We start from the raw sequence: 14,330 nt of genomic DNA, 5'->3' as shown, positions 1-14,330 counted from the left end.
CGGCAAGGTTGTTTCCTTCCTCGCCATCCATGAGCGTGGGTTAGGATACCCCATGCACTGGTTCCTGCACGGGCTCCTCAATGAGTGGGGCCTAGAGCTACAGCACCTCAATCCAACTGGGGTGCTGCATATCGTCAGCTTCATCACCATGTGTGAGGCCTTCCTTAGGATGGAGCCGCACGCGGACTTCTTTCGGTGGATGTTCTCTACGCGAGCTTTGTTAGAGGGAAAGCCGCTCATGATTGCATCGGTGGGGGGCTTTGCACTGTAGAAGAAACTGAGTGCGTCAGGCTCATACCTATGTACACCCCCTGCGATTCCAATCAGGGGTGGCACGGGAATGGTTCTACATTAGGAACCTGGTGGAGGCGCCGTTCCCGCCTTTCACTGGCGGGAGGCTAGAGAGGCAGGAAAGCTGGTCATGGGGCCCCACCAGCCAACAAAAGAAGAAGGTGGAGATTATTGAGGTGGAGCTCCAGAAGCTCGTGTGGTGTAGCCTTGACAGGGTGCGGGTGTTCCACACCCTCTTCTGCCATCGGGTTGCTCCGTTGGCGGAGAGGACGCGATCGATGTGGAAGTACGGTGGCCCAATGGACCCTGACTGCACATCGTCAGAGGAGCTACCATACATTGAGGTATGGACTCATGTTGACTGAGTGCTGCAGCTAAAGCCCAAAGAGACCCTCAGTGGAAAGCTCGGACCTCTCAACACCATGATGGTGTCCAAACTGGTATGCTCCCCTCTCTTTACTCCATGTTCCTTTCCCCTTTGCTCTCCTATTTTTTGATTTTGAGTCACCCGTTCCATAAGGACTTGGAGTTTACAAGTCCTGGTCACACCTTCCGAAGGGGCCAGGGGGCGCTGCCCGATAGGCCACCTAGAAGGAGGCGGCGGTTGATAGGAAGAAGAATAAAGCCGAGGAGGCACGGCGGAAGCATGAGAAGGAGAAGGAGATAGCCCGGCATGTGCAGGCTGGGGAAAATAGGAGTGACATCGAATCAGAGCTCGAGTCAGAGCACCCCACAGAGGTGGGAGATGACATGATCTTCTCCGAGGAGGAGGAAAGCCAGGAGGTCATTGCGACCTCGATGGAGCGTTGCGATCCTACGGCCACACACGCTGGCGATGAGCAGGAGGCAGAGAGGCATGGTGATGTTTCTACACCGAGGAAGCATGCTACAAGCATGGATGCCAACGGTGAACAGGAGACAAAGTAGACACGGTCATCGCGCCCTTTTGAGGCATCATCGGCCTTGTCCCCACCTGCTTTAGGCACGGCAGAGCAAGCTAGGCGGTTAGAGGAGTGAGCTCACACCCACACATCATCAGGGCCGGCGCCAATGCATGACCCGCAATAGGAGGATGCCCCACCAGCTATCCCAGGTGGCATGCCCTGAGCCAAAGGTCGTGGTGACTTATGGGCTAAGCAGGAGCCGGTTGGGTCGACTCCCTCCTTGGTTGAAGTGAGGGGGCGTGGGTCGTGACCTGGGAGCGGTCCTTGCCTAGCGGGCCCATAGACATCAGGTTGGGGCTCTAGAGTCATCCTGCTTACATCCTTTCTTTGTTTCTTTTCAATCTTGCCATTGAGTTTTCGAGAGTGTGACTAACCTGTACTTTTTTGATAGTGGCCGAATGCTGATGGGGCTGAGCATCGCCCCAACACCCGTGCGGGAGGATTGGAGGCCCACTTCGCAACACACCATGGCGAGCGGCGGGTAGAGCAGGGTGGTGGCGATGGGTCCTTCCCTTCTAGGGGTGGCACCCCTTGGGTCGGTCGCTAGTACAACGACAGCGGCGGTGGTGGTGTTGGCGGTGATCCCGATGGTGATGGTGGAGGCCGCATCGGAGGTAACCCTTGCGTCCCCTCCTCCACTGACTATGGTAGAAGAGCAGAGGGAGACCGGGCTCCTAGTTTCGCTAGGTGGAGGGTTGCATGGCTCACCCTCTGGGTCAGAGCTAAAGGTGCCAGGGGGAGATGTGGCCAGGCTAGAGGTGGAATGTCTAGCAGTAGCCTGTGAAGTCGAGGTGGTGGAGATCCCTTCTGACAGCAAAGTAGGTGACGAGGTGGAGCCACCGGCACCGTCGCGAGAGCTGGTCATGGTTGGATCATTAGCTGGGCCTTCTAGTGGGCTTGGGGTGAGCCATAATCTGGTGTGGCCCGACCCTAATGACTCAAGGAAGGCTCGGTTCATCCTCTATGACAATGAGGAGGTGGCGCTCTGGCACTTCCTAATGGAGAGCGGAGTGTCGATGGAGTCCAATCTCACCCAAACCAGGGCGAGGCTTGAGGAGGTCTTGGAGCGAGTCAAGTCCTTCCATCGAACGGTGATGGTTGACCTACCCCACGTCACAGAGGTAAGTCCTCTTTTATTTCTCCTTGATTCCTTGGTTCCTTGGTGGTTGCTTCAGCGTGCTAGCTCCTTGTTTTGTAGGGCTTGGAGGGGATGTCATGTCGTAAGTCTCTTTTCCTCTAGGAGGAGCATGTCCGGATGGCTAAGCTTGAGCATGAGCTGGAGTCCACCCACTATGAGTCCTAAGACCAGGCGGCAGAGGTGAATGAGGCATGGGCAGTGGAGCAGCTCATGGCTGAGCGGGCGACTGCCGCCGAGCAGGGGCTTGAGGTGGCAAAGGCCCGCTAGGCAGAGACTGAGGTGGCAATATAGAAGTCCCTAGTGGACACCAAGGTAGCACTCCAAAGATCCCTAAAGACCCTAGAGATGGAGCGGAATGCCCTGGAGTCAGAGCGAAAGGCCTAGTCGGAGACAGACCAGGAAGTGCTTGCGCTCCGGGGCTAGGTGATGGGAACAGAGGAGGCGAATGCTCGGCTGTGCGAGTAGGTGACTCGGCAGAAGGAGGGACTCTCCATCCTCGAGAATGCCCACCTCGATACGTACCTTTTCTGCTTTTTGACGTGTTGGTTTCTTTCTTTAGCTTGTTTCTGAGCTTGTCGTCCTTCTACCAGAGCTAGGTGGAAAGGTGGAGTCGTTGGAGCAGGACCTAGAGATGGCCAAGGTGGTGATTGGACGGAATGTGAAGGCGCTAGCCAAGTCCCTTGAAGAGCGACGTGCTCTCGAGGGGGAACTTGACCAGATACGTAATATTGCCTACCTCTTCGTCTCAGAGGTTTTTGGGTCGGCGCCAAGTACTAGCGCGCCCGCCATCCGGCTGGTGGAGGTTCCGGATGAGATTCGGGCCCTCATCATCGATGGGCTGTTCTACGGGATGTTGGGGGAGGCGATTCAAGCCGGATAGACCTGATCGACCCATCGACATATCGAGCTAGATACACACAAGCGCACGGCTGAGCAGCGACCGAGCTCTTAGCACCCGTCTACTCCTTTCACTAGAAACTTGGGACTTGTCCCTCTCTCGCCCGTTTGTAACACCTACTACAAACTTTCAGTGCTAGTAACACGAGTAGGAGCAACGAACTGGACGTATGGACTGTCTGCCCGAACCAGTATAAACCTCGTGTCCCCTAAGCACACCATCCGAGCCAGACGCGCAATACTAGAATTTTACTCATCGGTGGTGACTCGAAACACCAACAAGATCGTTGAATATATTTTCATAATAAACTTATTTGAAGATATAAATATTATTAATATTTTCTATAAATTCAGTCAAACTTAAAAAAAATTTGTGACGCGAATACGTAGTAGGTTTGAATAGGCTTTGTTTGTAGCAGGAGCGCAGAGTCGACGACATTAATGTCTGAAATCAACGTAGCACCAACCCAACTAAATACTACCTCCATTCCAAAAAAAAAAATCAATTCCTAAAATCTATATAAGTCAAACTATCTTAACTTTGACTAACTTTATTGGAAAGAGTAACATCCATGACATAAAATGATCACATCACGAAAATATATTATGTGGTGTATCTAATGATATTAATTTGATGCCATAAATTTTGATGGTTTTTTCTAGAAATTTGATCAAAATTTAAAAAGTTTGACTTAAGACATTCCTAGAAATCTATTTAATTAGGAATAGAGGGAGTAAATCCATGGGTACGACCGTACGGGTCAATTTGAAATACATATAATTTTTTCCTTTCCTTGCGTCTATAAGATTAAACTGATTTCTTGTGAAATTCCTTCACGATTCCTATAAAATTTTCGCTTTAAACATGATTATTATCCAAAACCAAAATAGATACTTGAATTGTTTTTCCTTTTTCATGCTTATAACCAAACACCGCCTTGCCAAGATTTAAGATGAACCTTGTTCGTTCAATAACAAAAATTACTTTTAATGAAAATACTATTTTTTAATGATCTTGTTACTCTAACCCAACTCTGCATGTGTACTACCTATGTAGAAGGCTTATTATCTAAAAAAAATCTTTGTAGAACCAAAGTTTTTAAAAAATTACTAAAGAAACTTGTGTTCTTTACGAATCAGAATCTGACCAATGCATTTTGCTTGTTGTAACTTTTTCAGCTATACTGTGAGTTGCAACGGAACGACAATCATACCCGCGGGCCGCGGGTGTAGGTACCCACGGGAGCCGCACTAGTAGGGTGCGGATGCGGATGCAATATCAGACTCATGGCTCTTTGGGTTGGGGTCCGTGATGGTGTTGGGTCAGGTGCGAGTGTGATATTTCACCACGGTGACCTGTGGGGCTGGAAATATATGTTTTTCTATTTTCCCATCCCTCCAATTAGAGATTTAGAACTAATGTTTGGCATAAGCCTATGTTAAACTTAGGAAGATTTGTACGAATTATATTGTCTATATAGTATGTACAAGACTAAATTTTAGTTGATGTGAACTTCTAATTTATTGGTGATGATAAATTGATAATTGTGTTTTATTTTCTCCCAAATACTGTAGTTTTATGTTATACGTTAGGTTCTTATTAACACACCCGTGGGTCACTCACTGGTGCGGGTGCGGCTGTCACACTTCACCCATGGATTCGGTTGAGGACGAATGTAGCCAAATATCGCGAGCATCGTCGAGGACAGGTTTTTACTTCACCCGCATATTTCTCGACCTGTTGCCATCCCTGATTGCGACGGCAAGAAAAAGAGCTGCTGTCCACTGTAGCTAATACTACGAATAGCTGCAACTGCAACCAATAAAAGGTGCACCGAGCAGGCTTATTGAATCCGGACAAAATTACAATGGCTCCTTTTGTTCAGAGAATCATCACCATTTATCGGGTATCAGTATTAGGGATGCCCGAAGAAGAGATCTGAAGACTACGGACGACGACTTGCCTAGATAATCAATGACGTATTCCAGTCTCTACCGACCCCAAAGGGACGGTTTCTGCCCCGCCAGACCCCTCGGGCACGGGCCCCATATCACCCGACCCTGAAGGTATGGGAGCCGTCTCACCCGGCCCTGAGGGTACGGGCTCCGTCTCGTCCAACCCCTCGGGCGCGGACTCCGTGTCGCCGGACCCTGAGGGCGCGGGCCTCGTCTCGTCGGACCCCTTGGGCGAGGGCTCCGTCTCGCCCGATGGGTATCCATACCGCCTCCAACCACTACGGGTCTAAGAGTACGACCCTAGAGTCAAACTTCTGACACCGGGAGGAAAGTGGGCACGTCTCGACGTGACCCGTGGCCATGGCGGACCATACCTGGGGGCTCACGTCGTCAACAGTATCGGGCATGCCGGCGCTATGCTGCATAATCCCCGTACGACTTCTGACAAGAGTACTTGTTGACCATGCCGCCCGCCGGAACGGGATGGGGCACCACGATCGGCTGACGACACCCGCGATGATGAACAGGAGCATGACGTGGAGCCGTCCCCGTCGTCGTCTACAGCATCGATGGGGCCCGCATAAAGAAGATAAAGGACGCGGAAGCCCCGGAGGACTTTTTCACCCTCGCTTTTCTCCTTTTTCTCTCTTTCTCTATTTGTAACCCGCGCCTTCCGCTTCACCTATAAAAGGGGAAGCAGGACATCCCATGGGAGCAAGCACTCACACGCACGAGCACACGGCTGAGCAGCTGAACGAACTCAACCCGACTCAGTATTTTCCATTCCTTTCACCAGAGATCTGGGATCTGCTCCCTCTCTCGCCCGTTTGTAACCGGTACTACAAACCGTGCCAGTAACACGAGCAGCAACAAACTGGACGTAGGGACGTTCTGTCCGAACCAGTATAATCCTTGTGTTCTCCAAGCACACCATCCGGACCAGACGCGCAAATACAAATTTACTCGTCGACGGTTCGAAACGCCGACACCATTAATCTTCTTTTCTATGCGAGAACTAAAAACTATAGTAATTTGTTTGTTGCAAAATATCAATCTGGGCCTAAATTACTTCGTGGCACCTTGAGGCCCAACTCTCCAGGTGGGCCGGATCCCAGAACGGACAAAATGCTTTTAATTAATGGCTTCAGAGAATTCTCAAAATGTTTCACAAAAAAAGATAATTCTCAAAAGAAAAAAAGAAGCTTCAGATAGCTTCTCAACAAGAACAAGCAAAAGAAGAAAAACAGAGAGAAGGGAGATCCACGACGAGTCCGGTTTCCGGTCTATCAAGTAGACCGGATCCTAAACCAGCTACTATAGGTACTAGCCACTTTTGCCCGCGCTTCGCTGCGGGTGACCAACTTAAGAAATATGTCTTTATTACTGTCATTGTAGATTTATTTCACACCAAATACGTGCTTACCATTTTTATGTTTTTACGATAATTTGTTATGCACTTTATTTCTTTTGAGCAACAACTACAATGGACTTGGGATTCCATTTCTTTTGTATGTTCACAGGTAGTTAGCATTGGTTTGTTTTGAATGTGGCTTTTTTTTTAAAAAAACACAAAGGCACACCAACACAAGGGGAGTAGTTCATTCAAGGGCACAATTGCAGAATACAAAGCAGGACGACATAACAGCAGGATACGACATCGCTAAAACTCAACAACACAAAGAAACAGAAAAGATACAACTCTAGGGGAGCAACTAATCTACTTCCTCGAGACAGATGGCTTCACGGCTGCTCTCTTGAAATTCTCTGGCAGGCTTGGGCTGTGTGCATGGAAGGGGAGACTCCACTTCAGAGGCCTCTATGGGAGTGGGTGGTGGTGCTTGAGGCGCTGCCACACTGCTCTCCCTCTCCCACGGATAGATGGGTATCCCCCTCGGAATCGAGGGGTGTTGCCCGTCTAAGGCAGACATCCTCCGTTGGTCTCGAGTGACAAGGTAAGCTTCTCTTAGCTGCTTGGCGTAGCGGTTCCCCGCTTCCCACATGGCTTCAGCGGTGACAGTCTCACGGCTTTCGGCGGCGGCTGTTTCGGCGCGAGCCATGGCAAGGCTCACATGGAGCTTCCTGATGAAGGCCTCCGCCCCTTCGGCTCGAGCGACGCACTTCCTCAACTCAGAGGCCAGCTTCTCATGGTGCTCATCCAAGGCCAACAGATATGTGGCTAGGGACACCACAGTAGGGTCGATTGCTTGCAGAGGGCGTCCTTGCAGAGCCTCTAGGCGTGTCCTCCAGAATGGAGTGTCCTTGTCCGAAGGCGGAAAGAACCTCATGGGGGTATGGGCGAGGGGTCCTGCATAGATTTGGCATAGGAGTCGCAGAGCTTTGCGAGCTACCGCTTGATAGGCATCAGGGAAACGAAAACCAATGGTGGTCGTGCTCCAGCCATCAATGCTGGTGGAGTTCTCACTTTTCCCGATGTAGACGATGACCTCACACCGCTCAGTGTCATGCTCTATGAACTCACGACCTTCATACACGGGGACCTCTCGGATTCCCAGCCACTGCGTGGTGGTATACAGAATCTTGGGAAATCCCTTTATGCCTTGGCAGGTGTTGCTAGTCCAGACTCCTTCAGCCATCCCTGCGGGTTGGCTAGGAGGGTTTGTGGGTTGAAGGCAAGGGCACAGTGGCTTCGATGAGGCCATGGGCTTTGGTCAAGGAGGAAGGAACTTTGGTGAGGTGGTTCAATGAGGGGGGATGCTTGGGAAAGGTAGCCGGGGTGGTTCTCATTTTGTAGAGGGCTAGGGCAAGGCTTCTCCGAGAAGCTTCACCTGCCTATAGTGGGGCTATAGCGAAAAAGTGGGGTGCACCATGTGTCTGTAGCGCGTGGTCAGAAAAAGTTGATAGGTGGGGCCTAGCAACAGGGTTTGCCTGACCCAAGAAAAGGGGGTCTGGCATGGGTGCAGAGCGAAGGACCGACCAAAGCCGCAGAAAAAGAGTAGAAAGACGTGGTCCATGATAGGCATGAATTACGGCGGACGCGGCGCACCAAGCCACAGTATAAAGCCAGCTAAAGTGCATAGATGGTGGCATATGAAAGCCGTGGATGCCGCGCACGCAGTTGTTATCCATGCATCCACGATCCTTCCCCACACACTAGTGTCATCGTCTCTGCAGACGCCAATGTCCCCTCTCCACACAACACCACGCGCACCACCGGCCCACGACGCCGCTCGAGCCATCACCTTTGTCCCCCACAAGGCCGCCAATGGCGCCGTCCTCTATGCACCACACAGTTGTACCTTCTGCATTCCACAGCACTGCTATGTGGCAGCGCTTGAGTCATGACCTCCGTGCCTAAAAAGGATGGTGCTGTTGTCCCCTCCATGAAGCCAGTTCCTTCAAAATGATGCCAGTTAGTGGCGCCGTTGATGGCACGCACCCGATCCCTTGGCCCTGCCATCAAGCTCCTATAAAACGCCCCCTCGGCTGCCTCTTCGATCACCGCAAGACACCCTACCATCAACACTAATCACCCACATAAAGACATGAAGTTTTAACCAGTTCCAACAATTGAAGAAGAAGCCTAGCGTAAGGGTTGCAAGCCATAGAGCACCTAAGAAGACATCAACAAGAAGGTGGAGTACACTGCGGGAAGGAAGAAGTGGATATGCTCAACATGTGCCTAGATGAAGAAGAACTCGCCATCACCATCTTTGCCTTCCTAATCCCTCCTCTAGTGGGTGCAATAATACTGTATATCCTTGTAATGCGCCCGTTACCATATGGGAAGCCCTAGCTGCCCATGTAATCAAGAAGCATGCAATAAGAATCCTACGATTTATGTTGGCAACTAGGACATTTTGAGATTTTGTAGTTCAAATCCTCAAAAAGGGGAAAACAAAATATGGCATGGCCATTGCTGCCAACGCTTCGTTGTAGGCGATGTGTTTGGTATGCAAAATCTTAGGAAACATGGCAAGCAAAGATATGCAACACATTTTGTAGCATCTTGGTAAAAAACTGACCTACTTGGTACACTAAGTGTTGGGAAAATATGGAGTTGTAAAGGAACTTAGAGTGTTGGTTGGCACTAAATGATGCCTATTTTAGGGCAATAAATTAGTACCATCTTATTGGAAAAACGATTGATGGAGTTGGACTCAAACAATTAACACACAAATTCAACACACAACATTAGGTGTGACTATGCTATAGGTGGAAAGAGTACCAATTACATCATTCTCCACAGTGGAAGACGTCTACACAAAACTACTGAAGTGGGGGGCTCAAACAGGTAACTCTAATAGTGCCAAAGCATTACAATACGCTGGACTACATATTAGGCGGACATCAAATGCACTACACTATGGGTACATTTTATTACTTGTACAATAACCCTTAAGGGGATACATTTGGACCGTATTAGATTCATTCCCTGAGAGGCGATGTGGCCACTCAGATCATGCTTCAGCCTGAGGAACACTTTGGAAGGATGGCATGAGAGCAGGCAGCATCCCCTGGCAATGGCTGAGTGGGTGCAAGGACCCCTTGATCACCTGACTCCTTATTAGAATTTGCTTGCGAGGCTTTAGCCGGGGAAGACACAGGTGGCCCATGCACAATCGCTGCTTGGATTCTTTCCACTGGTGCAACTGGGATTCCTTCTAGTATGGGGCACTCCCTCTCTTGCAAAGCGAGGGCCCTTCTTTTCTTCTTAGTGACAAGGTACAAATCCTTCAACTGTTGAGTATGTCGGTCTTCGGCCTGCTTGAGGGCTTCAATTGATGCAGCTTCTTGGCTCTCTGCTCTAGCTGCCTGTGCCTTAGCCTCCGCAAGCTGCACTTCAAGGTTTCTGATTTGCTTCTCAGCACCCTCTGCTCTACGAATGCACTTTCTGAGCTTGGTAGCCTGCCTATCATACTGCTTATCTAGGGAAAGCAAATAGTTAGACATGAACGCCATAGTTGGGTCACCTTGTTGTAATTCAAGCCCTTGGAGGGTCCTCATTCGAGCTTCCCATATAGGGCTTCTCCTTACCAAAGGGGGAAAGAATCTCATTGGTGTTTGACATATCTGCCTCTCATAAATTTGGCATAGGTACCTCAAAGCCTTGCGAGCGGCAACTTGGTAAGTGTCCTTGAACCGGAACCCCGTGGTAGACACTACCCATGGTATTGTGTTAGGAAAATCCTTACTTGCTCCGACGTAGACGCTCACCTCACACCGCTTGGTGCCATGCTGCTCATATTCCCTGCCAACGTATTCTGGGTGGTCCATAATACCTAGCCTGGTCATTGTTGCATATAGAAGCTTCGGGAAACCAGCCGTGTTCAGGCAGTAGCTAGTGGTCCAGTCTTCCTCCGCCATCTGCAAGGCAAAGAAGGGGATGTCATGTTTTGAACATATATGAAATGGTAGGATTTATGTAAATATGGTTATACCTCTCACCTTGTTAACGCCAGTGGACAAGAGGAAGGGCGTCTTATACTTGTAGCGAGTCGTTTATTTTATGAGATCATATAAAGGGGGAAAGAGCAATGGGGCTTGATAGAAAAGGCAGATCAGTTAAGGCATGGTTCGAAGTTTGAGGAATTCATCTTTCGGCACCTTATTTTTATAGGGACAGGAATAACACTGTATGCGGTAACACAAAGATCTTATTTAATGTGGGGGGCTATTTCGTCGATGTGGGTGCCTCTGTGAAGTAGGATGGGCGGTGGTGAGGTGACGTTTTTGGAAGTGGTTGTTGGGCACCTAAGGGCGTCTCCAACATCTAGCTATTTGGCTACCTACTATGATGCGGGCAGGGGGAAAATAAGAGAGGGAGTAATCACTAGTAACGAACAAATAGATGAGAGCGAAGCATGTAAGTCTGCTATTACAAGAATGTATAAAATAATCTTCGATCTTTTCTCTCGCCTATGTAGCTAGCACTATTGTGGATGTCCTAAGGGGCATGCTCCACCAGGCATGGGCATGAAGCGACCATTGCCTAGGCATTTAAGTGTTTATATACTCATGGTTACCCTACATAGGACAGGCGTGCTCAAGGCTTTGATGGGCACGTATTTTTTTGCTTGGTTGGCAAGGACACGAGGACATGTTTTGTAGGCGTGCTCAACGCTTTGACGGGCAGGCCTTTTGTTGCCTGGTTGGCAAGGACAGAAGGACATGGCTTGTGGTCCATAACCTAAGGATGTTATTTATTGTGGAGGGCTTTTGCACCGATATGAGTGGCATCGTGGAACCTGTTCGCTTTTGCTGAAAATAAGCGCTGATTTACTGTAGTTGCTGATTTATTGTGAGAGAAAAATATTGTTCTGTGGCTGAAAATAAGCCGGCTTATAGAGCAGCCGAACAGGCCGGTGAAGTGTGATGGACGGTGGTGAGGTGACATATGTGGCGGTGGTTGTTGGGCACCTAGGGCATGCTTCATTAGTCATGGGCGTGCGCCGACCTTTGTCTAGGCATTTAAGGGCCTGTCACGTTGATGGTCACCCTACATAGGGGACAAACATGCTTGATGCTTGATGGGTACACCCTTTGTCGCATGGATGGCAAAGAGGCAGCGACAGGCTCTGTGGTTCATGGTCATGCCTTTAGTGGCTTGGACGGCAACGAGGTGACAACATGGTGGTGGCTGTCGTGTAGATGCCCATATACCATTTATTTACCCTCCCATTGTGCTGTTAGGACTGTGTATGCTATGCTACTTAATAAACTCCCTATTATCGCTGTAGTTATTTTGAACCATTGGTCATACAACAGTGCTTTTGTTTCAGAATAGGTCAGCGTTAGAAGAAAATTAATATTTATTTTTTTTGAAGCAAACAAGGCGAGTAATATTTTAAATTTTGCAACAACTTTGTTTCCTAACATTAATGCATAACTTACTTAAACAAATACAATCTGTGTTGTGTTTATTGCAATTAAGTGTAGTCTGAATTTTTATGCTGACATCTATATAGACCTTTAAGGCCCCCTTTGGATGGCATGAGAAATAGAGGATAGGAATAGGGGAAATGTAGGATTGAAGGTGGCATGTTGTGTGAATCTTATGGAATGAATCCTATAGGAATTTATCCTACCGTGCCTTTGGTTCACAGGCAGCTCTTCTCTCGGCTGCTATCTATATCTATACCTAATAATAAAGAGAGAAAATTTTCACCCATTTTTTTCGTCCATCCATTTTTTCGGTCCGCCTCCGACTAACTACCAGCATCACTCTTTCTATTAGCTCACTTACTTAGTTTAGAGATGCAAAAACCTTATATTTACACAACTCATATTATTTACACAACTCATATGTCATATTTTCATATCACGTGACATATCACAATAGTCGCATATTTAAGTTCAGTCAAACTTCTATTAATTTTCAATACGAGATTAATCTTTTATTGCGCTAACTTTATCGTGGGCTTTAAAATTTAAATAATTTAATTCGGCCCAATTACATGATATATCAATTTTCTGTTTCAATTCTCTCTTTCCATTTCGTTTCCACCACCCCCTGCGTGGTTCTGTATGTAATAAATAATCTAATTTGTATCTAACTCGGAGTCATTTTTTCTGGTATAGATTTCTTTTTTTTTCCGTTTCCACCTCCCCCGTGCGTGGTTCTATATACTTTTCTTTCTTTTTTTCCTCTTTCTTATAAATAAAATAACAAATGTCAAATACAGTACCGTAGATTTGTGAAAGGCTTAAACGATTCGGATGTCTACAGCTGCACGCCCCGACTGCAAAGCTGGTGATTTATGTTTTTGTTTTTTTTCCACATATTAGTTCTTTTACTACGTTAAACAACATTTTTTTTCTAAACGTTGCAACACGCATCTATATCTATACCTAATCTATACCTAATAATAAAGCGAGGAAATTTCTTCCGGTCCAATCATTTTTTTTATCTGTTTGCTTCTCCCTCGATTGTATTTTTTTTGTCTGTTTGCCTCTCCCTCGATTGTGTCCTCTACTTTGCTACTTGCGAGCGTTCTCAGGCGTGAGGGCGTGAGGCGACCCCGTGTTCCATCGTCTCTGATCGAGATTAGAATAGGGATAGATCGGGAAGTTGGGAAAATCTCCTCCCTCCCGTACTCGCGTGGGCAGTGCATGGACGCACCAGGTAACCAGGCCACCAAGGTTACTTGCCATGTGGGCCGCCTCACGTGGGCCGTCAAGATGCATTCCATACCTTGGTCGCATATATTCCTTAATTTCTGCTTTATACAATACAAGATGTTTATACATATGTGCTAGTATTAAAAAAAAACTATTTCCTCTCCTGCGCCCCAAATCCGCGCCCTCTCTCGGTTTTCTCTCCCAGCGACGCGCAGGCGGAAGGCGGCGCCCCACCTCCGCACAGCCCCCCGCCCCACCCCCGCGGCGGATCCGGCATCGGCGGACGACGGCGCCCCACCCCGCGGCGGATCCGGCGTCGGCGGACGGCGGCGCCCCACCCCCGCGGCGGATCCGGCGTCGGCGGACGGCGGCGCCCCACCCCCGCGGTGGATCCGGCACCGACGGGTCTGCCACCGGCGGAGCTACGGCGGACGGCGGTGCCTCCCCTCCGCCCCGGCGTGCTCCTCCTCTGTCTCCCTCTCCCGGGCGACCACCTCCCCGGCGTGCTCCTCCCACCGACGGGTCTGCCACCGGCGGAGCTACGGCGGACGGCGGTGCCTCCCCTCCGCCCCGGCGTGCTCCTCCTCTGTCTCCCTCTCCCGGGCGACCACCTCCCCGGCGTGCTCCTCCCCGTCGGCGAGCTCATCCTCTCACTCCCTCTCCCCGACGTGCTCCTCCCCGTCGGCGAGCTCGTCCCCGCGCGATTTTCTTTTTTGGGGAATTTTCTTTAGGAATAGCTCATAACCTCCATGGAGATCACATGTGCTAGAACAAAATGATTGCTGTGGATATTTCTTCTAGCTCAGACAAGCTTATAATACCAAATGATTCCTCTGAATTCTGTGAAGCAAGTTTATCCATTATAGTTTCCTGTATACATATTCAACAATAGGTGTCCATCTTAATCTAAACATTCACAATAATCATATATTACTATATTAGTATCAATGTTACATTTAGCTCTTATTGTAATTGTTAAGCATGAGCATACTGTTTTTTTATAACCTTTGTTTTCATATTTTAAA

The 14,330-nt window shown here is 48.9% G+C and overlaps 1 protein-coding gene across 1 annotated transcript; it reads left to right on the top strand.

Annotated features, from left to right (window-relative positions):
- Nucleotides 1-13,296: 13,296 nt before the first annotated feature.
- LOC136460978 (uncharacterized) lies at nt 13,297-14,036 on the top strand. Its single transcript, XM_066460477.1, has 2 exons — nt 13,297-13,309; nt 13,444-14,036. The coding sequence occupies exons 1-2, from the start codon at nt 13,297-13,299 to the stop codon at nt 14,034-14,036; spliced, it is 606 nt and encodes a 201-aa protein (XP_066316574.1).
- Nucleotides 14,037-14,330: the final 294 nt, after the last annotated feature.

This window comes from Miscanthus floridulus, chromosome 6, assembly GCF_019320115.1.
Source record: "Miscanthus floridulus cultivar M001 chromosome 6, ASM1932011v1, whole genome shotgun sequence".
Lineage (NCBI taxonomy): Eukaryota > Viridiplantae > Streptophyta > Magnoliopsida > Poales > Poaceae > Miscanthus > Miscanthus floridulus.
Note: the sequence above shows the minus strand (reverse complement) of the source record. Positions and strands in the feature narration are given on the sequence as shown.